Source organism: Notamacropus eugenii, chromosome 1, assembly GCF_028372415.1.
Source record: "Notamacropus eugenii isolate mMacEug1 chromosome 1, mMacEug1.pri_v2, whole genome shotgun sequence".
Lineage (NCBI taxonomy): Eukaryota > Metazoa > Chordata > Mammalia > Diprotodontia > Macropodidae > Notamacropus > Notamacropus eugenii.
Window position 1 is genome coordinate 420,053,160 of NC_092872.1, and position 26,345 is coordinate 420,079,504.

Sequence of the window (26,345 nt, forward strand, 5' to 3'; positions counted from 1 at the left end):
TTTATGTTCATCATTTCTTATGGTGTAAGAATATTCCATTACATTCATATACCGTAATTTATTTAGCAGTTTTTCAATCACTGGACACTTGTAAAGAATTGCATGAATACAACTACAGGATTATTTAACTTTTTTTCTATTTTTAAAAAAATTTATTTTTAATTTATGAAATAAAATAAGCATTTCCATAACATGGCATAATAAAAAAGATAATTGCACATGAAATTGAAATCCGTTATGTACCACTTGCTGTTCCCTTTTAAATATATAATAAAGGTATCATATAAATTTCTTTTTTTCGCTTTTTTCTTTCCTCTCCCGTACCTCACTCTAGAAGTGGCTACCATTAGACACAAATAGGTATATATACAGAAATTTCTTCTGTACGTACATCCTTCTACTTATCAGTTCATTCTCAGGATGCAAATAGCATGTTTTCTTCATGTGTCCTTTATTTTTAATTTGTGTATTTATAAAAGTCAAAATGACTTAATCTCTCAAAGTGCTCTAGGCAATTAACTCTTAAAACTGTAAATTGCAGAGAAGCTGCACTGATCTACACTGATAGAGGGAGTTTCCTAATCTGGGAGTTCACTATACCTATGAAGTCTTAGATTTAATCCCTAACCCTAGAATTACAAAAAGGAATGAGTAAGGGAAGCTTAGTGCTATTAGATCTTATGGGAAAGCAATAATTATAATAGCTCTCTCGTGCTGGATTTCAAAAGCAGAAAAGTTAATAAATGGTAAAAAAAAAAAAAAAAAAGTTAATAGATGCTAAAATAGCAAGACCTAGAAACAAATGCCAATATCTGATAAATCCAAGAACACGAACCACGGCTGAAGTGACTCAGATCAAAGAGAACCTCTTGAAAAAAAGGGAAGCAGTCTGGCAAAAAGTACATTTTGATCATCATCTTATGTCTACACCACAAAAAATTCAAATGGATAAAAGTAAACATAAAAAGTCACACCATTCAAAAATTAAGGGAGAGGAAAGAATTGTGGAGAGGGGAAAAATTAGTAACCATGTATAGGATAGAAGAGATTCTCAAGATCTAAGTAAACAATCACAAAAATTTAAAGCACTTTTATACAAATTGTTGTAGCCACAAGCAGAGAATCAGATACAGATGGATTAAAAGAAATCTTTTATTTAATAACTGATAAAAATCTGATACCCAAATTCACAAAAACAATATTCCTCAGTAGACAAATAAATATTCCAAGAATAGGAGCAGTTTTCAAAAGAAGAAACACAAACTACCAGTTATCATCTCAAAAAAATCCAAATAATCTTGGAAATGAAACCCTAAAATGTCCCTTCACAACTACTAAGCTGATAAATATGCTTAAAAAAATGTAAAAACTCATTGTTGGAGAGATTATGGGAAGATAGGTATGCAAGGACACTACTGGAGGATCTGTAAATTAGTTTAATTTAACCCTTCTCAAAAACAGTTTGCAATTAGGCAAGAAAATTACTAAACATTCTTACCCTGTGACTCAGAGAATCCATTTCTGGGACTTAGAAAATTATTGACAACAAGCAAAAGCCTATATCTACCTAGGTATTCATAGCAACATTATTTGTGATAACAAAAAAAGTGAAACATGCAGCATATCTATTTTTTGGAAAAAATGATTGATATCTTTTGTTTTTCCATCATACTCATTTTCTAGTATATTCCTCTCTCTTACCCCTCCTCTCACAAAGCCATTCCTTATAACAAAGAAGAAAAAGGAAAAAAATTCTTAAAACCAACCAACAAGTCAATATTCTATACATGCCTCTGCAGAAAAGGGAGGGAGGGTAAAAAGAAGAAAGGCGGGAGGGTGGGTGGAGTATTCTCATCTCATCCTTAGGGCCAAGCCTGATTGTCATAATTACACTGCATTCGTTTGGAATTTTTTGTTATTATTCTTCTCACATTGTTGCTAGTGTTGTGTAAGCAGTCGTGATTATAAAGGCTTAATTCCTTCCTCTGGGTGAGTTTTTTTCCTTTTAAGGTATGTACATTTCTCTTAGAACCGTCCCCTGTGACCCAGCCGTACAAATATGATGTGTTTTCTGTGTGATAGCCCTTCAGATATTTGAAGACAGCTTTCCTGGATCCCTGAGGTTTTTTCTTTTCCAAAATAGATTTCCTTTTGTTCCTTCAACCATTCTTTGTAAGACATGGCCTCCAGGGTACTGCCCACCTTGGTTATTCTTTTCTGGATATGTTTCATTCAGACTGTCAGTGTAATTTGTGAACTAATGCCCCAGAGCTGAGCATGACACTCAAGGTGTGGACTAGATTGTCACTTCTCTCAGGCCCTGGCCTTTCCCTGCTCACTGTGTGCCCTCTTCCCTGACAGGGGCATGACTCCTGGAGAAGCTGAAATCCACTTCCTTGAGAATGCCAAGAAGCTGTCTATGTATGGAGTGGACCTACATCATGCCAAGGTACCCACTGAAGGCTGAGTAATGAGGTACTCGCTATTTAGGGCTTAGGAATTAGCACCCCAGAACTTGCCTGACCAGTACAGTCATCAGGAAGGAGTTAATCTTCCCCTGTGATGAAGGAGTTAATCTTCCACCTTCACAGAGAAAGCTAAGATTTGGTTTTTGCCCTCTATGGTGCAGGTGAATGGTACAGACAGTTAAGGTTGCAGATTTCAGGGAGATCTATTGAGCTTAATGAGACCAGAGGAGGTTTTCTGAAGGGGAAGACATTTGAGTAAGATTTAGATAAGTAGAGAGGGAGAAAGGGAGGAGAATATCATGAGCAAAGGCACTGAGGCTGAAACATGGAGGATTTGCTTCAGAGGGAACCCCTCTGGAATTCAGGAGCCATGAAGGGAATTTAGTGGGAGATGTGACTGGAAATCTAGATTGCAGCTAGAATGCCAAGCCAAGGAATTTGTATTTGATTCTGCAGGCAATCGGAAACAATTGAAAGATTTTGAGTAATGATGTGGAAAGAGCTGGGCTTTAGAGAACTCAATAAGGATGGCTTAGCAACTAGAAGCAGAGGGAGTGTTTTGGAGGGTAGTCTAGTTGTCTGAATGGGAAAGAAAGGGGATTGGGACTAGTCTTAGCACCGGACCTTTTACTAAGCTGGACTTAGCCTTCTTCCACTAGAATTGGCTTCAGGGTATGCTTAGGGTTTCTTCTTGCTTGTCCTATATGCCCTGAATGGATAATAAACCCAGGTCTTCATATTTTGAGGTACAGGCACCTTTCCAGGCACTGCTTATGGACCAGATGCCTGCCACATGGTGTGTCCTGTGAACTTTGACCTTGCTCCTTTAGAGCCAGAGACACCTTCTGTCTGGTACCTTGGGCCTCCTCCAGTAGAATTAAGGACAAGAGGATCCCCAACAAGCTGCCTTTACCTTTCTAGGTATCTCTGGGGCAGATAGAGAGATAGATCATCCTAGGCTGAGGCTGGATTCTCCAGGCAAAATTTACACCCAGAGCATCCTATGTCTTATACCCAAAGCATCCTCTATACAGCATCCTATATGGCCCAGGGTCTGATGGCTGGTCTCACTTTGCTGCTACTTCCTTACCTCTCTTTCTCATTTCTCCTCTCTTCTCCTCTCCTCTCCTAGGACTCAGAAGGTATTGACATCATGCTCGGAGTCTGTGCTAATGGCCTGCTGATCTACAGAGACCGTCTGCGGATCAACCGATTTGCCTGGCCCAAGATCCTTAAGATTTCATATAAAAGGAGTAATTTCTACATCAAGATACGTCCAGGGGAGGTGAGCCTTCTCTACCCTTGACTTTATTTCATGAAATCTGACATAGGGCAGAAGAGACCTCTACCCCTTACCTGAGCCAGAATTTTCTCCCCAGCTTTCCTAAGAAGTGGCCATTTGGCCTGTACTTGAGCATCTTTATTGCTGCAGAACTCACTGTTCGTGAGTCCTCCCCACTTTGGACCCAGCTCAAGTTGTTAGAGTTTTTGCATAAGTCCATCTGAAATCTGCCTTTCTGCAGCTTACACATTGTATGCTTCCCTTTGGGACCAAGCAGAAGCGTAACCCCACCTTTCCTGTGAGGATCCTTCAGATACTTGATTGGTTTCCCCATCCTTTCCCCCCTTTTCTTCTCTAGGCTAAACTTTCCCAGTTCTTTTCCCTGAAAGGAATAGTAGAGAAGATTCCCTAGAGAAAGTAGATTCTAGAAGCATGGGGTCAGAGTTTGGCTAAGTGGAAAGAGAAGATGGGGGAGAAAGAGGGTCTGATAAGGGGAGAAAAGGGTAGGGAGAGTGGGTCAGAGCCAGGACACTCATCCTGCCTCCTCTGGTGTCCTAGTATGAGCAGTTTGAGAGTACCATCGGCTTTAAGCTCCCCAACCACCGGTCAGCTAAGAGACTTTGGAAGGTCTGCATTGAGCATCACACGTTCTTCAGGTGAGCAGGATGTAACTGGGCAGGGCAGGGGCAAGATGGGGCAGATGGAAACCAAGACTTTGATGGATCCAGGAAAAGGCCTCTGTCCCTCCCTTTGCCTTAAGGGTTGGAAGGATCTACAGGCCAAATGCAAGTGTCCCTTATGTTGATTCAGGGAGACAAAGCTAGCTGAACCTGGGAGTTGGGAGGTCCAGGTTCATTTCTTGACTCTGCTGTTGACCTTGGGCATATTCCTTTTCCCACTTTGGACCTCAGTTTCTTTCCTTCTAAATGAAGAGGCTAGACTAAGTCAGTGCTTAATAGACTCATTTGGCTGCAGAACACTGGGTAATATATTCATGCACCTTTACAAGCTGGTTCACAAGGGCTTAGGAGTGTAGTTCTCCCCTATGTGACCTTGGAAAAATCAGGAAAATTCTGGGGTGAAGTAGAAGAAATTTGACCTAGTTTCCATCAAGTTATATTTTTGGATATTCACATAATTTCATGTTTAATATTTGACAGAGGAAATTGTTAGCATTAAAATTGTATTCTGGGAGCATCATTTCCCTCAAATGGGCTTTGGAAAAGCTAAGCTAAACAATTCTGCTGAATTTTGCTGTAGTCAAGAGGTTTTAGGATTAAGTGTCTGCTGGATACAGAGCACTGAGCTCTTTATTGCATGAAAGACAAAACTTAGATAAGGTATGATCCTTTTATGGAATTTTTTAGGATCTTATAGATACAGGCACAGGTAATTAGAATATAACAAGATAGCAAATACTTTGTCTCTTTGTAACTTTGGGCTCTTCTTGCGACCCTTGTACCCTCCCAACCCTAACCCATGCTCCCAATACAGGCTAGTATCTCCTGAACCACCACCCAAGGGCTTCCTGGTGATGGGCTCCAAGTTCCGCTACAGTGGGAGGACGCAGGCACAAACCCGACAGGCCAGTGCCCTCATTGACAGACCTGCGCCCTTCTTTGAGCGTTCTTCCAGCAAACGGTACACCATGTCCCGAAGCCTCGATGGAGGTATGCCCCAAACTTGGGAGGCAGTTGGGCATCTGAATGAGGGGTGGGTAGTTAGTCGGTGGTACCAGCCTAACCCAAGAAGGATCCCATTGCTCCTCACCTTTGCATTAGAGTACATTATAGTCTTGGGCTGAGGAAGCTCTTTGGTCACCTGGGGAGTCTCTGTTCAAAAGTAAACACCTCTGGGACAGATTATCAGGTGATTGACACCCAAGATACTGAATCTTGAAGGGATCTAGTGGTTCTAAGAGGGAAAAGTGAGAAAAGGGCATTCCTGGCATTGAGGATGGCCTGTGCAGAGGCATGAAGATATAAATCTTTTTTATAGCAAATAGGCTCATTTAGCTGGACCATAGAGTGTATCACAGTGAGCAATATATGATCAACCTGGAAAGATGTAGGCTGGCACACTGGGGAGAGTAGAGTTGGACAGGAATAATGTGGGTGGACATGAGAGAGATAACTGGGTGTGGTGACCAAAGAAAAGAACTTTGGTATAGGCTCGGGGTTCTTGGGACAGCTCAGTGGCAAAGTGGGTAGAATACTGGGACTGGAATCAGAAAGACCTGAGTTCAAATGTGGCCTCAGACACTGGCTCTGTGACCCTGGGCAAGTCACTCAGTCCTGTTTGCCTCAGTTTCCTCATCTGTAAGATGAGCTGGAGAAGGAAAAGGCAAACCACTCCAGTATATTTGCCAAGAAAATTCCAAATGGGGTCATGAAATTGGACATGACTGAACAACCACAACAAAGGGATTTTTGAGCTATCTTGTGTCATGGACCCCTTTGGCGAGCTGGTGAAACCTATAGCTTTCTCCCCTTTTTTTGGTGACTAGGACTCTTTATCTTGTCTACCTGGGCTTACAGTAGTCACTCACAGGCCTCATCCCCTGCTGACTTGCCTAGAAACATAGACCTGCTCCTTTTCTAACCTAGACTGGTTCATCCCTCCTTGCCCCATGCCCCTCTAGGCTGGGGGCTTACTATATTGGTGCCCAAATGAGGGCACCAACCTGAGCTCTACTTCTAGCCTCAGTCCTGCCCATTGGCAGAGATTACAGGTGTGCACTAGCACGCCCAGACCCCTTCTTAGGATAATCTTTAAAATGCATGAAATTAAAAAAAAACACAACAAACCGTGGGATTTCAAAGGAAACCATAATGAAATATGGTTATGAATAAAAAAAAAATTCAGAAAGTTCATGGACCTCAAGTTTACAACACCTCATCTAGGAAGTCAGAATCACAGGCATTCTGAATGGAGTTTTGGGGCAATAAGCTGTCCCGCCCCTTCCCAAAAGCTGTGCTAAGGTTGAATTGATTACTATTCCCTGAGAAAAAAGGTAGAAAGGGAGGGGCAGGGCCATTGACAAGATAACTATCCTGGCCTGGGTAAGACAACCCAGTTGAGTACCAGAATTGAGTAGATTAATAGAGTGGGCAGTGGGCAGGGTGCCCCCTTGTCTGGGAGCTTTAGGAGTCCTGACCTTTAGTCCTGGTGCATTCTCCCTTCTTTACCTCCCTGCCATCATTCCCCAGCAGAATTTTCTCGCCCAGCCTCTGTCAGTGAGAATCATGATGTGGGGTCAGAGGCTGAGAAGTCTGAAGAAGACAGAGACTATGGTGGTGGTAGGAGAAAGTCAGAGACAGAGGAAGGAGAGCTCCGGACCCCCACTAAGATCAAGGAGCTGAAGGTATGAGACTTTTGAGCCTTTCTCTCCACCCCTGAGTGCAAGAGAACCTTGGGCTTGCCCATCCCCATAGATAGGAGTACCTGAAATACATACTGGGTGTCAAAATATCCTCAACTTTGATTTGTGGAGGCCAGTGGCCTTAGCTCATATTTCGGGTGTGACGTGTGTGCACCCCAGCTCCTGCCTTTTCTGTTTCTTCATGAAAGGCAGGATGAACTAGTTCCCTCCCCTCCATCAAGGTACATCTTTGCTTGTGGGTGGGCCATGTACGTGAGTGTTCCCATATACGTCTGTGCCCTTGAGAAAGGAGAGGGGCTGTCATGTGTCCGTATACAAAATTCACAAAGTACATAGGCCCCCCTTTTCCTGACATATTCTATGCATATCCATACTTCCAGATATTGACATCCATAACCCCATGCATGAAGAGGCCTCTCTACATGCCTAACACATTGACATCTCTGCCAAGAAAACACATCTAAACCATTGTATTTATATGCTTACAATAACTCACATGTAATATATTTTGAAAAAGTTGCTATTTTTGGTTCTAAACTTGACATTAGTCAAGCTTAATAAATATATACAAATAAGGACTAAAACTTGAAATAAAACCATGTAATTAGCACTATTTGCATTTTTAAAAAGGCTATAAAGGTTAAACTAGAAATGGCACCTTGTCATTACAACCCTGACCTGCCCACACAGATTCTGTGATGGCATCACTGTTGTCTGATACCCATAGCTGGATTACTGGGACCATAGGCATGGGTTTCTCAGACTTGAATAGGCCTTGTCTGGAACTGAGACAGGCCTCCTGTGCCCCACATGGGCACAGCCTTTCAGGGAAGGACCCTCAGAGGCCACATCTGCCTGCTGCCACCATTCCAAACAGGTGTATTATTGCATTTTCCCCAAAGCAGCCACAAACTGAAGCTGATGGCCAAGGAGTGTGACACCCTTTGGGGGCAGCCATGAGGTAAAACTATCAAGGCAGGAGATCTGTGTTCCCATGTGACTTAAGACCAAGCCCTTCCGCAGTGGCCTAAGAATGTGACCTTTCTCTGGTTGACTCAGAGAAGGGGCCTATGCTTGTGGGTATCTAAGAGCCTATGTCTGTTACTTTGTAGTGAGACTTCACATGCACACACGCATACTTGGATTCAGACAGAGAACACAGTGTGTTCACAATATATGCACATATATGAAACAACCTACCTCTTCAAGCACACACATCTGTATATACACATACCTCATGAACATACACACATACCACAGCTGCATGGGCATACCGACATAACATTTATAAGTAAATGAACATGCTTCTCACTCCGTCCACCCAATAACGTTGTTGGTAGCCCCAGCTTAAGGTTCTTTCAGTGATGTAGTTCCCCTTCCCCGCCTACCTCACTATCCCGCTGGACCTGAATCTAGATGTGTCTAATCATTAGACTCTAATGTAATCCCTCTACTGACCTGCTGGTTCCTCCCTCACCATGTACTGCTAGCCGGAGCAGGAAACCACGCCGAGACACAAGCAGGAGGTACTGACTGCATCATTTTCTGCTTCTTCTGGTCCGTTGTCTGCCCCCTACCATCCGCCATGTGCCATTCTGCCTTCCTCTCATTTCAGGACATCCCTACCTGCCATCGTTAGCCCTCATTTTTGCCCTCACGTTGGGAAAGTCATCCATTTTCCTGGGAAAGGGGGCCCATTGTGCTGTCTGCCTGCTTTCTGCCCTTAGAAGTTTATTCCTCAGTACAGTTCTCACCTTCTTCCTTCATTTTATCTATTTCTTCCTCTCCTTTCTTCCTCTTTCTTATTTTCCTCCTTTTTCTGTATCTTTCTTCTTCCTTTCTCTTTTTCTTCCTTCCTTCATTTTATCCTTTTCTTGTTCCTCTTCCTATTTTCCCAACCAGAACCAGCTGTTCTCCTGCTTGTCATCCAAACCCAGTCCCTTCATAGTATGTTCATTGCCAAAGTATGTTTATCTTTTGGCTGTCTTGGGAAAGGTTAAGTTTGAAGATGCTCGAAGGGGAGGGAATATATGATCCTCATTCTCCTACAGATGCCTCAGATACTCTAAAGCCCCATGGGTTCAGCTGGCTGCCATATCCCTACTATACATTACCCTGCCTGGTATAGGAGTCCTGTCCCATGGTAGAGGGAAGAGCTAGGAGATATGAGTATGACCAAGGCATTTGATTTTCCAAGCTTCCCCCGAGGATTCCCCATTACTGTGGAATGTGCTAGCTCTGGGATGGTGGCAGTAGGCTTACTGTGGAAAGGCAGAAACATTGAGGCAGGTCACTTTTGTTCCCGGCGAGCCCACATTTCATTTCTACTTATAGTAGCTGAAGAGTCAGTGTTTATAGCTTGTGGTCTGGAGTTGGAGTCAGAAGTTCTGTGTTTGATTTTCATTTCCATCATCCATGACTTTGGCCAAGTCATTTTACTTTCTGATATTTGAGTCTGTTTACTCATCTGTAAAATGAGACCAATAACGGTCCTCTCCCTTTGTTGTGTGGATCAAATTCAGTACTGTACATGAAGCGCTTTTTTATTATTATAAAGTGCCACCTAAAAACAGACTAATGACTGTTATCATCCTTGGTCGTATATATCCGTGGCTCCAGAGGCTAACTCTAGAGGCTTCCTTCTAGCTATATTTTCAGGCCAGCTCCCTAGGTCTGTGATCTTGTGATTGTTTCTCAAAGGAATCTGCTGACCTTTTTTTTTTTTTGGAACCAGTGAAGTGGGATTGTGATGAATTGAGCATTCTTAAATAACCTTGTAGATAAGAGGATATGGAAAATAAATGTAAATCGCTTCTCTTCCCCAGGTTCCAGCCCATAGCAGACTTTCCACCTCACTGAAGCCAGCCTGTGGTCAGATGCCTTGGCCTTTTCTTTCCCTAACTACTGGTCTCAGGCCACAGTGCTGGAGTTGGCATTCCCTACTTCTGATAACTCGATTTAAAAGGCTCTTAGAAGCACATGGCACAAAGGATGCATATTTGAAAAATGGCATAGACCATTTCCTCAAGGAGTTTACAATCTAACTGAGGCATGGCTGTGCAAGTATCTGTTATAATCATGGTAAAAGGTAACTACAGAAGTAAGTCCTATTTGAGAAAGGAGATATCCTTTTCAACTGAGAGGATCAGGGAATGCTTCATAGAGGAAGAGCTAAGACTTGAATATTCCAATAGACAATATTCCAAGCATTGGGGATAGTTCACATGAATCCTTCCTTGTCTCCTCCTCACGCACACGCAGAGAGCATGAGCATCTCAGGGGATAGGCACAGAGACTTGTACCTTCTGACTTTTCCAATCTTCCCTGTCCCTTGTTTCTTGCTTTTGGGATGGAAAATTAGTGTAGTTCAGAGGTACTTTCCTTTTTTAACTCACTTGCTTTCTTTATCCCAAGTTCTTAGATAAACCAGAGGATGTACTGCTGAAACACCAGGCCAGCATCAATGAACTAAAGAGGACACTGAAGGAGCCCAATAGCAAACTGATCCATAGGGATCGTGACTGGGAACGTGAGCGGAGGCTGCCTTCCTCACCAGCCTCATCCTCCCCCAAGCATGAAGAAGGAACCCCTAAAGGGACCCCTGAGAAAGCTAATGAGGTGGGTCCTATAGCCTTGGGCCCCATAAAGAAGAGTGGGGTGTGGGAATTGGGATTGATTTACATATTTGTTATTCCATTTATTCTCTGCCCCATAGTAAGATGGAGCCAGGGACCGTATATTTATTTACTTGATGTTGGAACATGAGATATTAGAGTTGGTGTGGAAGAGAGTTGTTGAAGCTTGAAAGAAGGAATTTTAGGGCCAAGAAGTACAGTATATCCTCTGTTGTTCAAACATTCTACTTAGCAAGAAAACTCTGTTAACTAACATATCCAATAAACTCTTTAATGCCTATTATTTTAAAAAATTCATGATAAAAATAGCCAGTAAGAATGTGCTACAAGTCTATGAGGTGGGGAGTTACCCATATATCTTAACTTTTCAGAGCATAAGTATAAATTTCTCTATTGAAAAGGAGAAAAAGATCGGATTTTATAACCCATACTTATAGCTCCAAGGTGATATTCTAAGCATTTTTTATAACAAATTCTAAAAAATATTTACCTATATTTGTTATGTAAAAGGCATTTTTCTCTCTAAAATCTAACAAGATTACTATGTACCATTATATAAACATAGTTGACATTCAATAACCAAAAATAATAACAGCTCCCATTTGTATAGCTCTGTGATAAGTTACTGGTGTAACTTGGAATGTTCTGGGGTATCTTCAGTCCCAGAGGTAAACCCTAATGTTTAGAACCAACATTGCAAGAGGTAGGTAGTACTGAGCCCTTCTAAGCAATTCTCAATATCTCTATCAGAGACAACCTTCTTGGGCAAAGGGGCTGATTGGATGGTGGTATGAGAGTTGTTGCAATGAAGGCCCTCATGATTGATTTGAATAGAAATCTGGTTCTAGAGGTGTGAACAGTAAATTGTATATTTTTAGCCATCATGACAATTGAACATCATAACAGTTCTCAGAGGTAGATAATACAAATGCTGTTATATTCATTTTTAAATTGAGGCTCAGATGAAGAGACTTGCCTAAGGTCAACTAATAAGTGTTGTAGCCTTGAATCTTAAGCTTTCCAACTCCATGTTCAAAGCATGCTGTCTTCCTATCTGGGTTTCTGTGTTTAAACATATTCTGGGTTTATCTGGCTCATGGGTTTCTCTTAAAGGTTTCTAAATACCTGAAAGAAGATTAAATCTTGCTCTGTCTAGATTTAGTGTGAAGTTAATATAGCTGTTTTAATTCCTTAAAGGTTACTGATTCACATACGGGATATGTGGTATTTCTCTATTAAGCAGAATTTTAAAATAACTCATCATTCCTCAACTTCAACAGAATACTGGACTGGAAATTAGAATACCCAGGATTGAGTCCACCTCTAATACTTATTATCTGTCTGACCTTGGGAAAGGTTCTTCCTCTCTCTAGGACTTGGTTTCCCCATATGTAAAGTGATAGCAATTTGGACAACCTACTTTACAGGGTGATTGTGAGAAAAGTGATTTGTTAATTGGTATTGTTATGCCATATTATAGAACATTTGCTGTCTTTATTTGAACAATAGGGTTTACGATTTTCCCCCAAGAGGAGTAATATAGTGTGAAGTTAACGCTCAAAGCTCTGTGATAAGTTACTGGTGTAACTTGGAATGTTCTGGGGTATCTTTAGCCCCAGAAGTAAACCGTAATGTTTAGAACCAACATTCAAGAGGTAGGTAGTACTGAGCCCTTCTAAGCAGTGCTCAATATCTCTATCAGAGACAGCCTTCTTGGGCTAAGGGGCTGATTGGATGGTGGTATGAGAGTTGTTGTGATGAAAGCCCTCATGATTGATTTGAATGGAAATCTGGTCCTAGAAGTGTGAACAGTAAAATGACAGCTGGACTTGTCACACCTGTGTCTACCCTGCTCTCAGGGACAGTTGTTTCGGTGAGCTGTGGCACTATGTTCTTGGTGCTGGGCAGGGCTTAGTTCTGGCTCCACTCTTGAGATGGCCTGTCAGCAGCCCTGTTGCCTCCAGGATTATAAGTGAGACTGAGGCTGTGATAGTACCAGCCAGACTCCTGGAGCAGCTTGGATAGGTATGATAACCATGGAGTAGGGAGTGGAGGATGATCTCAGCCTTGGCCATCCCCAGAGAGCCAAATATCCTTTGACAAGAAGGGAGGCAATCTGCTTTCTTAGCCTCAACGGGGAGGAATACCTGGGAGGTGCTCAAGTTGTTAAAGGTGGATGCTAAAGGAAGGAGGCTATAGCTGAGTCATAGGGAGGAAACATCTCAGATGGCAATGGGCAGAGCCTGCAGAGTGGCTCCAGGAGCACTACTGGCATTTGAATGGGCCTGGAAGGATCTCCAGAGGGATTCAGAGGGTGGGTTTAGAAGGAATGTGTCCCAGGATTTCAGGAGTCTAGGTCCTACCCACAATCATGATCTCATAGTCTCCAGCTCCAGATCTATGAGGGAGGAGCAAGGATAGGAAATCAAAATGGAGGGAGCTGAGTTAATTTCCTGAACTTTTAACTGACCCTGAGTAATAACGTTTTCACTGAACTATGCCATGAATCCAATTTTGTTCCCAGAAAAGAAAAAAAAAACGCTAAGGAAAGGTGTTTGAAAGAGATCTTGAACCCTTCCCTTTTTTTTATAATTGAACAGGAACAAAGCTGGCTGGAATATCCATGTCGTCTTTGATCTTGGGGCTATTCTAATAGATATCAGGCATGGATCTTGGGACCTTCATCAGGGTTTCCACTCCAAGTAACCTAATCCTACTAATCACTTCTGGGTCTGAACTAGGCACTCTGACTTCCTCCTCCTCAACTACATCCCACTCAGAGTCTTTTCCTGCTCCATTCAGAGAAGCAGTATGATATAGTGGATAGAATGCTGGACTTGGAGTCAGGAAAGATTTGGGTTCAACAAGTCTGCCTTCAACACTAGCTGTCTTGTCTATGAACAAATCATTTAACTCCAATTCCCTATCTGTAAAATGGATATAATAATAGTACCTCCCTCCCAAGAATGATGGGAGAATAAACTGTAATAAAATATGTAAAGCATGTTTGTAAACCTATATAAATATTAGGTATAATGATTATTCTACCTCTCTGAGCTTTAACTTCCTCATTTGTAAAATGAAAATAATAAGTCTGTAGTTCTACCTTGCAAAGGTGTTGTAGAGATCAAATGAGGTAAAGATTCAGAGTACTTTGTTTGTGAACCATAAAGTATTGTATAATTGTCAGCTATGAATATTCTTCCCTGGAATTTCCAAACAAAACACTTTACACTGTTGAATTTGAACCATGGCCATGTGAGGAATGGCTAACTGTTCGTGGAATGTATGTCCGTCTTTCTCTCTTTTTCTCTATATCTCTCCCTCTCATCTCTCCTTCCCTCTTCCCTTTCCCTGTGCCCCTGCTCTCCCTCTGCCTGGGCCCTGGACCTTCCTTCCCTGCAGAGCCAGAGTACAGAGGACGCCTCCCAGCTGGAGCCGGGAATTGCCTTAGGCTTGGAGTCATTCATCCAGAAAAGTCTTGCGTCGTCTCCTGAGGTTACTGTCTATCCTCTGTCAATTGGGGGATTTTCCATTTTTCCTGGAGTTTCTTCACTCATGTTACCTTCTCAGGCGTGATGGGCAGGGGGACCTGTCCATGTGTCCAGTTGGGAAGGGTGCCACTCTCCTCTTCGCAGCCAGTCTCCAGAGGGGAAGGAGAAGGCCTTCAATCCTGGCCTTTAAGGAAAGGGCAGCTTCAATGTCCCCTCCTCTTAGAGGACAGATTAGCTCCTGGGGATGGGCTGAGGAAGTGGACAGACTTTCTGTTCCAGAGTCTGGTAAAGCAGGCAGGATTTGCTCAAAGCTGAATTCTGTGTTGCCTCAGATCCTCAGGATGCCATGATGGCCTCTGTCCCTGAGGACTTGTCTTTATATCTGTAGGCTCTTAGAAGCTCCTGATCTAGATGATAATGGTCTTTCTATCCCCCTTTCCTCCTCTAGCTCTGGTCTGGATTGAATTCCTTTGGGGCCTGTCTGATTCCCTGTTAGAAGAGTACCCTTCCCTACCATTCCCCAACCTAGTCAGAGAGTGAGTCTGCTGGGTTTTTGTGCCTGAGGTCAAAGATGGATAGAAAGCCTGGTGTCCCTTTTCTCCCATTCTTTGCTGTCTAACCCTCACCCCTGGGCTTGGCTACAGAGCTCCCCAGTGGGTAGCATTCCCTCAGTGGAATGGAGAGCAGCAAGGCGCTTCCTTACAAAATGTGCTCCTCTTGGCCAACAGCCCACTGGCCAAACCCTCCATGGGGTAAGGGTCAGAGGGGGTAGCTTTATTCTCTGACAAGTCCTGGCCATTGTCAAGAGCAGGCAGCAGTGAGGGCTCCCCCCACCAAAGAAAACCCAAAACTGATGGTGTTAGCAGCAAAGATGGGGAAGTAGTGAATTCTCTATCACTAGAGGTCTTCATGTATGAATTGGAATACCATTTTTGAAAGATCTTGTAGAGAGCATTCCTTCTTAGATAAGGATTGGACTAGACACTTTTGAACTAGAAGAGAAGTTGTAGTCCATCAAGTCCAACCCCTCTTCATTTTACTGCTGAGAAAATTCAAACAAAGAGAAGTTAAGTGGCTCACTCAGGGTCGTACAGCTAATAAGTATATGAGTCAGGGCTTGAAGTCAGATCTTTCTGACTCCCAAGTCTAGTGCTCTGTCTCCTTTGCCAGTTAGCTACCTCAGGATTTTATGATCTTTCCTTCTGTTGATCTTCCTTTTCTCTGAGTGAGGGAGTCTTGTTTCCAATCAAGTCTGCACTGGAGAAATCCCAGGAGTGGCTTTAGTGATAAAATTTTCTGTTTAAAGGATTTCTTAGCTGATGATGAGACCAGAGCATGGGATGAGCTTAGGGGCAGGGGGATGGATTGAGTGATTCATATAAACCAATCCAGGATTCTTCCATGGTAAAGGGCAACATGTTCTCCACATGCCTCTGCTGGCTACTGCCCTGGACTCATGTCTCCATAATTCAGTTTTCTTTAGGATTCTCCCTACCTTTAAGTGCTCTTCCTCCCCTATAGAACCTGCTGTTAAAAGCCTTGTCCCTAGCCACTGTCACAGTTTTGATGCTATATTAACCAAGGCCAGGCTTACAGCAGAGTGAGAAGACGGTATAAAAGGGGGCTTTCTCTTGATCCCCCATGATGCCAAGGTGAGACTGACTGAAATGTAAGCATTTCTAGCTAAATTCTCCTGGATACATCTTGCCATCCCACAGCAGAACCCAAAAAGAATCCTTTCTTTTTTCGTCCGCTGGGTGGATGTTTGCCCTTTATGAGGTTGGGCTATCCCTCCCCGAAGATGGATACTTTTGAGCCCAATACCACCTTGTCTAGAACAAAACTGTCCAATTCGTTTTGTCTTCAACTGTATCTCTTTGGGGAATGGACAGCTGATGTCTGTGATTGAACTTTCGAATCCTTTGCTCAAGTGGTCTTATGTAAATGGCAGGTTGTAGGTCTTGGATGCAGGGCAGCTAGGTGGTACAGAGTGCTGGGCCTGGAGTCAGGAAGAATCATCTTCATGAGTTCAGATCTGTCCTCAGATGCTTACTAGCTATGAGACCCTGGGGAAGTCACTTCACCCTGTTTGCATCAATTCCTTATCTATAAAATGAATTGAAGAAGGAAATGGCAAACCATTATCCGGTATCCCTGCCAAGGAAACCCCAAATAGGGTCACAAAGAGTTGGACGTGACTGAAAAAACAACTTAACTACAGGCCTAGGATTCCTTCCTCCCAACTTGATCTTGAATTTGTGCTTAAAGCTAATCTTCTAGCCAGTACTTCACTAATTTAGTCTACCATATTTTCCAGGGTTTGACTTACTACTATATGAGTGTCATGATAAAGAGTCCAAATCCTTATTAAATTCATAGCCTTCTTGTTCCTTTCTTTGTCCCTTCTGTGCTATGTGACCCAGGGAACAACCCTTCCAAACCAAGGGGATTTCATGTTTGTCTGTGGCTAGGTAGGTCCTCCCTAGCTTGGGATATGAACTTTTCACTAGCCCTGACATTTCCATACTGTTCATGGGTAACTTTCCTCAGGTATCGGGCTAGCTGTTTGGCCCAGTGGACCTGATCAGTGGTGCTGATAAGGTAGAAGACAGACCCATAGATTTTGCATAGAAAAGACCTCTGTTATGGCTAGAGATGATATAATATTTCTAGCCTTGGCCTTTTTGCACTCCAGATGATTGCTCTTGATCACTCGAGGTACTAAGATATGACGGGGTCTTAGATTCTGACAGCTCAGAGTACATGGCCCACTCTGGCTAGGTAGAATCATCTCAGAAAGTAGGAAGTACACATAATTTAGAACTTAATTTCAGTGACTTGCCCTTTCAGTAAGACTATATTTAAGCTCTTTTGAAAATCAAGCTTTTCAATAAAGATTATGTTGTTTTAAAAATACTCTTCAGATCTCCCCCTTCCATATTGCTGACAGCTTGAAGGATCAAACCAAGAGCCACCAGGTCTGCTGCAGGAGAACATGACCATTCTCCCTCCTGTCAGAGAAACCATGTTAGAGGCTCTTCCCACCTCCCTTCCACTTCACATGCCTACAGGACCCAGTAGGACTTTTCCCTCCTGTTAGAGCAGGTGTGCCTACGTGCCACAAGGGAGGAGATTATAGACAAGAGTGAGCCATAATCTCCAAGAAAAAGGTGAAAAGAGAAGGTAAACCAAGACCAGAACCAAGTAAGATTTTAAGGTTTAGACTGAGTATGGAAACAAGCTGATTCATCAAGAAGCTGTCATCTTTGAGCTTAGCTTTCTTCAAAATCTGGTTGTCCATGGACATCGTTCCCTAGCCTCATCAGTCCACAAACATGTGATGTTATTCTGCTGATGATTCTTGCTGTTTCTCATTACAGCTCTTCTGCTAACTCTTTTGGCACCTGGACATCTCAGTACTTGGTAGAGTACAAAGGCAGGGGCAACTAGATGGTGAAGTGAGTAGAGTACTGGTCCTGAAGTCACAAAGATATGAGTTCAAATACAGAACTTACTAGCTGTGGGACCTTAGGCAAGTCACTTCACCTCTATTTATCTTGGTTTTCTCATCTGTATAGTTGGAATAATAATAGCACCTACTTCCCAGGGTTATAGTGAGGTTCAAATCAGATTGTATTTATAAAGCACTTAACATCGTGCCTAGTATCTAGCAGATGTTATATAATTGTTAGCTATTATTATGATGATAGAACTCCCAGGTTCAGGAATCAGGAGATAAGAAGTTCTAGTCCTGATTCTGTCCTAACAAGCTAGGAAATTAACCTTTGGAAAATCACTTGACATTTGTGAGCCAATTTTTTTCGTCTTCTAAAATCAAGAGATTGAACTAGAGTAGAAAGCTAAGATCTTTTCCAACAGTCTGTTAATCAGTTTCCCAACCTATAAAGGCCACATACTCTGTCCCATTTTACAGAATTTGGGGGAGGTAATAATGAAAGGAAGCCCTCCGTAGTAGACATAAGAAGGCACTAGTTGGTATTATTTTTCTTTCCTTTCTCTGCCATAACCTGAGGGCAGTGCCATGATCTACCCTTTGGTCATACCAACTTTTTCTTCCACTGACTGGAAGTTATAGGCTCTGATTTCAGCCCCATGCTAACTTTTCTTGCTCCAATTGAAATGCAGGGTTCGGAGCACTGGGTGTTTATAGAAAGAGAGTGGTCTCAGTCTGAAGATGTTATGCTCAGGAAGCTGAGCACCCCACAACCAGAGGAACCCCCAGCCACAGTCCAATCAGATGACCTCTCCAGCAAGGGGGTCTCCAAGGTGGATGTCCGGGTGGATAAATTCAGAGTTGAAATAGCCACTGAAGAATTGGTCAGAATGAAGGGGCAAGAGGAGACCTGCCAGAGAGGAAGGATGATTGCAAGTCCCGAGGACTTTGAGTCTGTGTGGGAAGATGGGGTGTGTGCTCAGGAAGGCCCAGAAAGGACTTCACTCTTGGCTAGTCATGCAGTAATGGAGAAAATCCCAGATACCTCCCAGCCCAGGCTCAGAAGCAGGGAGGCAGCCGTTGGGGAATGCAGAACTTCTGCCAACCAACTTGAGGGACAAACAGAACTCAGAAAGGAGCTTGAAGAATTCCATGCCTGCAGACAACCTTCAGTAACAGGGCTAGGGGCTCAACAGGAAGTGCCTGGGGTGAAACCTTGGGATCCCCTCTCTGAATCCCCAGCCTTGGAGAGGGAAGGTATGAAAGCATCTCCAGGGGACTCAACCAGAGCAGATTCCAGTGATGAGACAGAGACCTCCCCAGCCGAAAGGAGCTTCTACTTAAGTTTTGCAGACAAAGAACAAGAAGACCTGACTTCCTTTGTCCGTGAAGATGGGAAGGTAGCAAATCTGGGTGCCATCCAGGAGGATAAGAAAGGCCAAGTGGAATTGGAAGATGAGTCAACAGTGGCTCCTGAGCTTAATTCTTTAGACCAAGCAGTCTCAAGTCTTGGCAGTAATACTTGTATGTCCTCAGAAGGAGATGAGCCCCCAACCATAGATGTCGGATTAGATGAACTTAAAGTCCTTTTAGAACAACTGAGTAAGAAAACATCCCTAAATCATAAACCAACTAATAATGAGAAGAGCTTTCGAGAGAGGAAAGGAGAGTTTTTTGACTCAACAGGTGGCAAATACATAGAGGAAGAAATGCCCAAGACAGAAAATTCTATAGAAAAGGCTCAAAAGAGCCCCTCAGATGAATTAGAGAACCACTCACCAAGCAAAGAAGGAGGAAGTGAGTTCCCAAACATAGGTCCAAGGAGTGTCCCACAAGGAGGTGTGAATGGACCAGACAGACAAAAGGAGGACCATTTTCTATTCCAAGAGAGAAGGTCATTTTATGCTCTAGAGGGAGATACTGAGCTGAATGAAAATAAAGCCTCTACCGTATTTCTTCAGATGGAGGGGATCATGATGAGCGACTCTGCCCCAGCTTCCCCAGGGAATTCTGAGGCCCTGAAAGCTTGGGAAGATTGTACAGACCCACCACCTCCAGAACAAGAGCAGCAGTCCAGTGATGGGCCCTCTGACACAGAATATCCCATCGTCTTTCCAAAGACTATCCGTTTCCCAAAGGGAAGTCTGGGGACCAAGGACTCAGTAGTCCCTGATGTAGCTAAGACAAAAGAGCTACTCACTACCAATGGGAAACCAAAAGATGGAGCCAAGCAGACCAAAGCAGGAGGCCTGGTGCTCGCTGCCTTGGGAAGGGAACCCAAGCAGGGGATATCTTTCCAAGCTACTGATCATGAGGGCTCCCAGGAAGACATTAGCAAGACCTCTGTGGCCAATAAAATTAAGATATTTGAACGAGGTGACACTCATAGTGCAGATAACCTCTGGACAAATATAGGAGATTCCAGGGCCCTTCCAAGTGAGCAGTCATCTGAACCCTTCCCAGGGCAGGTGGAACAGCAGCGTAACAAACTCTTGGAACTAGGTTTTGTTCAACTTCATCCCCCCAATCATCTCTCTAGCCCCAAAGCCACAGAGCTTACTGGGTCAGCATCAGATACCAGTCATTTTATGGCTAAACCTGGAACATCTGCAGATCCTAATAGAGCTGTGCCCACTGTCACCGAATTGCACCAGGAAAGAGATGAAGAGCTGAAACGTGTATCCATGGATTCTGGCTCCAAGGCCATATTGGCAGAAGCTAGGGTAACCAGCCTCTCTCCTCCAACACCTTGCTCTCCTTCCCACCTCCCTATGGAAACTGACTGCATGTTTTTGAGCTTCTTCCTGGGGCATGTTCCTACAGCTTCACATCCATCACCAAGAGCAGAGGGTGCTTGGTCATCTCAGTTTTTGTTTTTCATAAAGCTTATACTTGAATACAAACAGTTGCCCCAATGACATCCTCCCTTTGGTTGGGCCAGAAGTACCACCAGCTACTGGCATAGGCACAATCTTCCTAGCCTGGAACGGAGGCCAGGGTGGTCTCACGACCAACCATGATCCATCGTCATTCTAGTACCCCTTGCTTTATCATGTTCCTCCTGTCCCGCTTGGCTTCTTTAATGATCGTCCCCTCTCTCGCCCCTGCTCCCCTTTCCTACCTGAGACAAGCTGATTGTCCTGCAGCCTCTACCCCTTCAGTTGCTCCTCCAACTCAATGTCAAGCTCCCTTTCTGCCTCCTTAAGACTAACCCTTTTCTCTAATTCAGAGCAAAACTTGGGAACCAGCTTGGGAAGAAAAGGACTTGTCAGGCTCAGCAGCTAAAGTTGCTCCAAAGGAGAAGAACCCTTCAGCTGGGCCTCAGGCTGCCCAGGTCTCTGCCATCCTTCCTCACGCTGCCCGCCCACCCCTTTTACTAGGCCACAACTGTACATGCTTTAGCCTCAGCTCCCCCACTCCTGTCTGCCTGTCTCCAGCTTGGAATCAGATCTCTCATACCTCTCAACCTCGCAGAAACTTCATAGATGGGGGCTCAGTTGGTCCATCCAACCCCATTTACAGGGTGGTCTTGAGAACCTCATTCTCTGAAGAAACTGTTCCTTTGGGCTGAATTTGGAACTTCCAAATGTCCGAGACCAAATAAACCGTAAATGTTCTGTTGCTATTTTTATTATCAAAAAGCAGACGTGGAATAGAAGGAAATTCTGAAACAGGTAGAACTGTCTGTGTGGACTTTAGCCTCTAATGGGTTGGGCCAGTTGAGAGGTATGTATGATAGGCAAGAGGGGCCTGTTTCCCTACCATGTTTGTCAATTACACTGATGACCCATGGTCTCCACCCTCCAAGGGGGCTGAGGGTCGAGCTTGGCAATGCACCTCATTCTCCTTGTGGCTCTCAGCTGAAGGTACCCAGCTTCATTTTGCTTCATGCCTAAAGTAGAAAACATGGGTTCCTGCCCCAAGGAGAAGGAGGAGATTAAAGAAATTGTATGCTTGGGCATGGTGGGTAATAGTGGCCCATGCTCCATGATGGGCCCAGTGGAATTGACAAGTCAAATTTGCTTCCTCTCTGTTATTCAGAGCTGGCTCCAGCCTCCTTGCCTCCTCTCCTCCTCCCTTCCTGCAGACTCCTTTGCCGTTTTGCAAGACTGGACTTACTTCATGTCAGGGCCTGGCATCTGAGCTGCCCTCTGTGTCCGTTGCGCAAAGCTGCTTCTAGCGAGCTCCAAGAGCCAAACCTTGTATGGGATCTCTCATCCAGGGTGAACATACAGGCTGGGCTGTTTGCTTTTTACTCGCTTCTGCCTTAGATGCCTGAGCAGGACTTTGAAGCCTCTCCATGGAGCTCTTGGGAAGGTTATGGTTTCCTTGGCTTGTGCCAGTCTCCATGTTTTGGACATTCACGTGTGCTCTGATATTCACCCTCTTGATTTTTGTTTCTCTCCTCTGTGTTCCTTGACTTTCACCTGGTGTTTAGAGAGCAGGGCTGAGGGAGGGCTCAGAAGAGAAAGTCAAACCCCCACGTCCCAAAGCCCCAGAGAGCGACCCAGGAGATGAGGACCAGGACCAGGAGCGGGACTCAGTCTTCTTGAAGGACAACCACCTAGCCATTGAACGCAAGTGTTCCAGCATCACTGTCAGCTCCACATCCAGCCTAGAGGCAGAGGTGGACTTCACAGTGATTGGCGACTACCATGGCACTGCCTTTGAGGACTTCTCCCGTAGTCTGCCTGAACTTGACCGAGATCGGAGTGACTCTGAGGCTGAGGGGCCAGTGTTCCCACGGGACCTTGACAAGGCAACCCCCAGCCAGGAGGAAGAGTCTAAGGCAGCGAGTGAAGCCCCAGAGCGAGACATCTGCCTTGCCCCTGATCTGCCCCACTTTGAGGTATGGTGGGGAGCCATAAGCATCCATGTTCATCATGAGTCCTCTCATTGTCTCTCACCATGACTTTTGTCTTGGTACTGCATGTTCCCTGGGCCCTGGGACCACTGTGGAGATGGCTGGACAGCCCAGAGATTCTTCTTCCTCTTGGGGCATTGTCTTGTGTTGCATGAGTGATCCAGCCCCTTCCACTGCATGGGTTTGTGTTAGCATGTCTGCTAAGTTAAAGGCTTGTCAAGAATGCCCCACTAACTCACTACTGTTTCATCCTGTTGCATCAGTCTTGACAACACAGGTCTGACCATGACTGGATGGGAAGTGGGATTGTCTAAGGATTTCTTAACCAAGGCTCTACTCTGCTGGGCATGATGGTCATCAGTAGGCTCATCTGTTTCAGAGTCTGGTTGCTTCTTATTCCAAGTCCAAGAATCATGTTCCTTGGGTTGGAGAAAACATGCCTTGGGGAGAGGCTTCCTGGAGAATGGACTTTGTTTTCAGCTCATGGATAAAGGTCTGGGGAAATGAAAGTAGATAGGCTTAGAATTGAAGGATCTGAGTTCAGACCACCTCTGACACTTAGAAGCAATGTGACCTTGAGCAAATCATTTAACTTTTCTGAGTCTCTGTTTCCTCTATAAAATAAGGAGAGGAAACAGGGCATCATGGGGAGAAGGCTGGCTTTGGAGTCAAGAAGACCTGATTTTGAGTTCTTTCTCGAACATGTTTGCTGTGAGCCAGTGTTCCAGGCTGCTCTATAAGATTATGTTACCAAAGAGTTGCTGATCTGTGTTGGAGAGAATTCTCCCTGCCTATGAAATCAGAGGTCTGCCTCCCTGGCCCCCTCCCCCCTGCTCTGCCTCTGTCATAGAATGGTTCATAGGATTAAAGGGGACAGCATGCATAAGGTGTTTTTTAACCATAAAGCATGGTATCAATGAATGAGATACTATTACTTCTACTCAAAAATAGGAGGGTAAATGATTTGGGTGTGGGGGTGATGGGAAGGATGCTTTCTCTCCTGGGTTGCACGATCTGTTATTATTTCTCTGTTGGCTAGTGCAGGTGAGTAGCTACTGTGAGTTCATTATTAAACTGGGTTCTGAAGGGTAATAGGGGAAGTGCTTATGGTCTTACTGGGGAGATAAGCCAGGAAACAGCCTGGGAAGGGTTTTAAGGCAATTGAGAGTGATTTGACTCGGTACAAATGAAGTAAAGGAAGGCCAAATCAAGGTGTGTGGAGGGCAGGGTTAGTCAGGGTAGGCTTCCTAGAAAAGGTGACTGAGAAACCCAGTGAGACTCTCCAGCCCCTGGATTTCTTGGGTTCCCGGGGTTATTCAGCACTCCCCCTGACTTGGGTATTTAAACCCATTGGTAGAAGGCATGTTCCATTGGAAAGGAAAGAACTTTAGCATGGGATGGGGGAATTTAGCGGTGGGGTGCAGTTTTAGGGCTTAGGAGTATCCTGGCTAATAACATGCAGAGGAGACTTAGGACAGGTTGGAGCTAGGGAAAAAGCACTAGGCAGGGAGACCTTGGACAGATACTTTTCCTTTTGGGGACCTCAGTTTCCCCCCATTGTTGGACAAGTTGATCTCTAGTGGATAGAACATTGGTCTTAGAATCAAGAAGACCTGAGTTCAAATGTTGCCTCAGATGCTTTCCAGCTGTGTGAGTCTGGGCAAGTCACTTAGTCTCTGTCAGTCTCAGTTTCATCTATAAAATAGGAATGATAATAGCACCTGCCTCCCAGGGTTATTGTGAGAATAAAATGAGGTAATATTGGTAATGCACTTTGAAAAACTTAGAGCATTCCATAAATGCTAGATATAATATTATGATGATCATTATTATTTAAGGTCCCTTGCAACTCTTATTCTGTGATCCCAGGATTTGCCCAAAGAGGAGAGCTGGAGTAAATGATCTCCAAGCTCCTTCTGAGCTTTCAGCAATTTAGAATGATCTTACAAGAAATGTAGGAGATTGCACAGAGCCCTGAATGGGGCGTTGGGGGTAAGAAATGTCAAGAGGAGCTGGTTTCTAGCCCCAGCCTTGCCATTCACTCTTTTGTGTGATCCTCTGGCAGGATCATAGATTGTAGAGCAGGAAAGAAATTTAGAAATCTAGTCCAAACTCTTCATTTTATAGAGAAGATTGAGGCCCAGAGAAGTTGTAGATAGCAGAGCTGAGGCTGTGGTCTAGGACTTTGGACCCAGTTGTGTTCTTCACCACTTCCTTGGGCCACAGTTAGAATGAGAGCACAGACTCAAAGGACTTCTTGGAACTTTCAGTTCTGAGACAGTCTGATCTGCAGTCTGCAGCACCGAGGACAATTTTGTCTCTGGGCCCTGTTTCCCACCAAGCCCTTTGGGAATCAGTGTGGTGTTAGGAGACCTGGTTTCAAGTTCAGACTTAAACACTTCTTAACTATGTGACTCAGGCATAGCTTTTTTGAACCTCAGTTTCCACATCAGTTAAATGGAAACAATGCCTACTCTTTCCCATAGGAAAGGAAATGCCTGGTAAACAAACTTGAAAAAAAACTTAATTGCTACCTCTTGCTTTTTATATTATCTACATTTCCTACTATATCCCTCCCTCTTCCTCTTTCTGGAGAGTCATCCCTTATTTTTTTTAAAGGACATTAGGAAGAACACCTGAACACTAATCAGCATATCAAGCAAGCCTGATGCTATATGCAGTGTTCTGCACCCATAGACCCCCACATCTGCAAAAAAAGGGTGGGAAGTAACATTCTCATATCTCCTCTTCAAGGCCAGGCTTGATCATGATGATTTCATAGCATCCTGTTTGGATTGTATTGTTGTTGTGCTTCCTGTTTATATCGTTGTATGCATCATTTTCTAGTTCACTTTGCATCCTTTTATGTGTGTTCTTGTGCATGAAAAAACGTGATGTGAATGTGATGTGTTTTTATTTGCTATTACTGCTATATCAACCTTCTCTCATCCCCTTTATGTATGGCCCATTTGGATTCATAGTGTGTTATGACAAGCATGACTCTTTGTGCCCTCCAGGCCATAACTACGATGACTTCCCTCCTTCTTAAACTCATGTTTTGTCTGAGGATGAGGGAGTCACCCCCTCTGCTGAACAAGTGGGTTGTCTCCCAGGGTGGGCTGGCTTTCCAACCACATGGAGACCTGCCACATCCTGGAGGCCAGTGAAGCACTGACTATGTCCCACAGCCACCGGCAGGCTGGGCTGCCCCATTCTGGGTCAGTTGCTGAAGGTTGCCCCCCATCCCTTTTACCCCCCAGCCTGTGAAGACCGAGACAATGACTGTCAGCAGCATAGCCATCAGAAAGAAGATTGAACCTGAAGCCGTGTTGCAGGCTAGAATCAGTACCATGGAAACAGCTCAGGTGACTTACCCTTCCTCCAGTTCCCCATCCTGGCCCCTGCTCTTGGGAAGTCTCTCAAGAGGCGTCTCAAGTAATGCCAGTAAAACTGGCTTGCCCCAGTGCCAGTAAAACCGAGAAAATGGTGGATTCCCTTCCCAGCTCTTGACCTCCTGTGATATCATCACGAGTCTGTATTCATATCTGTATTTCCAGTCAGCTCACAGTATCCCCTAAACTTCCCTCTTGTCAGCAGGTGGATGGGGGCACAACTGTGGGGAAAGAGATGATAACTTCCCACTCTGTCACTACGGAAACCACCTGCACTACCGTGGTAAGCTTATGTAGCCCCGTCCTGTGCTCTCCAGTGGGGATGGGAGTGGGGAGGTGACAGTCAGTGCTGGACATGGACATGTTCCTCTCAG

The 26,345-nt window shown here is 44.3% G+C and overlaps 2 protein-coding genes across 21 annotated transcripts in view; both read left to right on the forward strand.

Annotated features, from left to right (window-relative positions):
• The window catches only part of EPB41L1 (erythrocyte membrane protein band 4.1 like 1), a 99,964-nt gene that overhangs the window by 63,321 nt on the left and 10,298 nt on the right, over positions 1 to 26,345 (forward strand). For 7 of the 20 annotated variants that reach the window (XM_072631396.1, XM_072631394.1, XM_072631410.1 and 4 more), the window contains 9 exons: positions 2,362 to 2,449; positions 3,601 to 3,753; positions 4,309 to 4,406; positions 5,245 to 5,420; positions 6,960 to 7,114; positions 10,547 to 10,750; positions 22,154 to 22,564; positions 25,840 to 25,944; positions 26,174 to 26,254. In XM_072631396.1, coding sequence (XP_072487497.1) covers positions 2,362 to 2,449; positions 3,601 to 3,753; positions 4,309 to 4,406; positions 5,245 to 5,420; positions 6,960 to 7,114; positions 10,547 to 10,750; positions 22,154 to 22,564; positions 25,840 to 25,944; positions 26,174 to 26,254 — 1,471 coding nt within the window. The remainder of the gene's footprint in view (positions 1 to 2,361; positions 2,450 to 3,600; positions 3,754 to 4,308; positions 4,407 to 5,244; positions 5,421 to 6,959; positions 7,115 to 10,546; positions 10,751 to 22,153; positions 22,565 to 25,839; positions 25,945 to 26,173; positions 26,255 to 26,345) is intronic. The other 13 variants (XM_072631409.1, XM_072631408.1, XM_072631401.1 and 10 more) reach the window with 10 other exon arrangements.
• LOC140518891 (uncharacterized) lies at positions 18,277 to 20,728 on the forward strand. The gene has a single exon (XM_072631411.1). It carries the CDS (start codon positions 18,375 to 18,377, stop codon positions 20,631 to 20,633), a length of 2,259 nt encoding a protein of 752 aa, XP_072487512.1. The 5' UTR covers positions 18,277 to 18,374; the 3' UTR covers positions 20,634 to 20,728.

Coding starts and splice junctions, on each gene's coding strand:
- LOC140518891 (XM_072631411.1), top strand. CDS start 18,375: ATGCTAACTTTTCTTGCTCCAATTGAAATGCAGGGTTCGGAGCACTGG.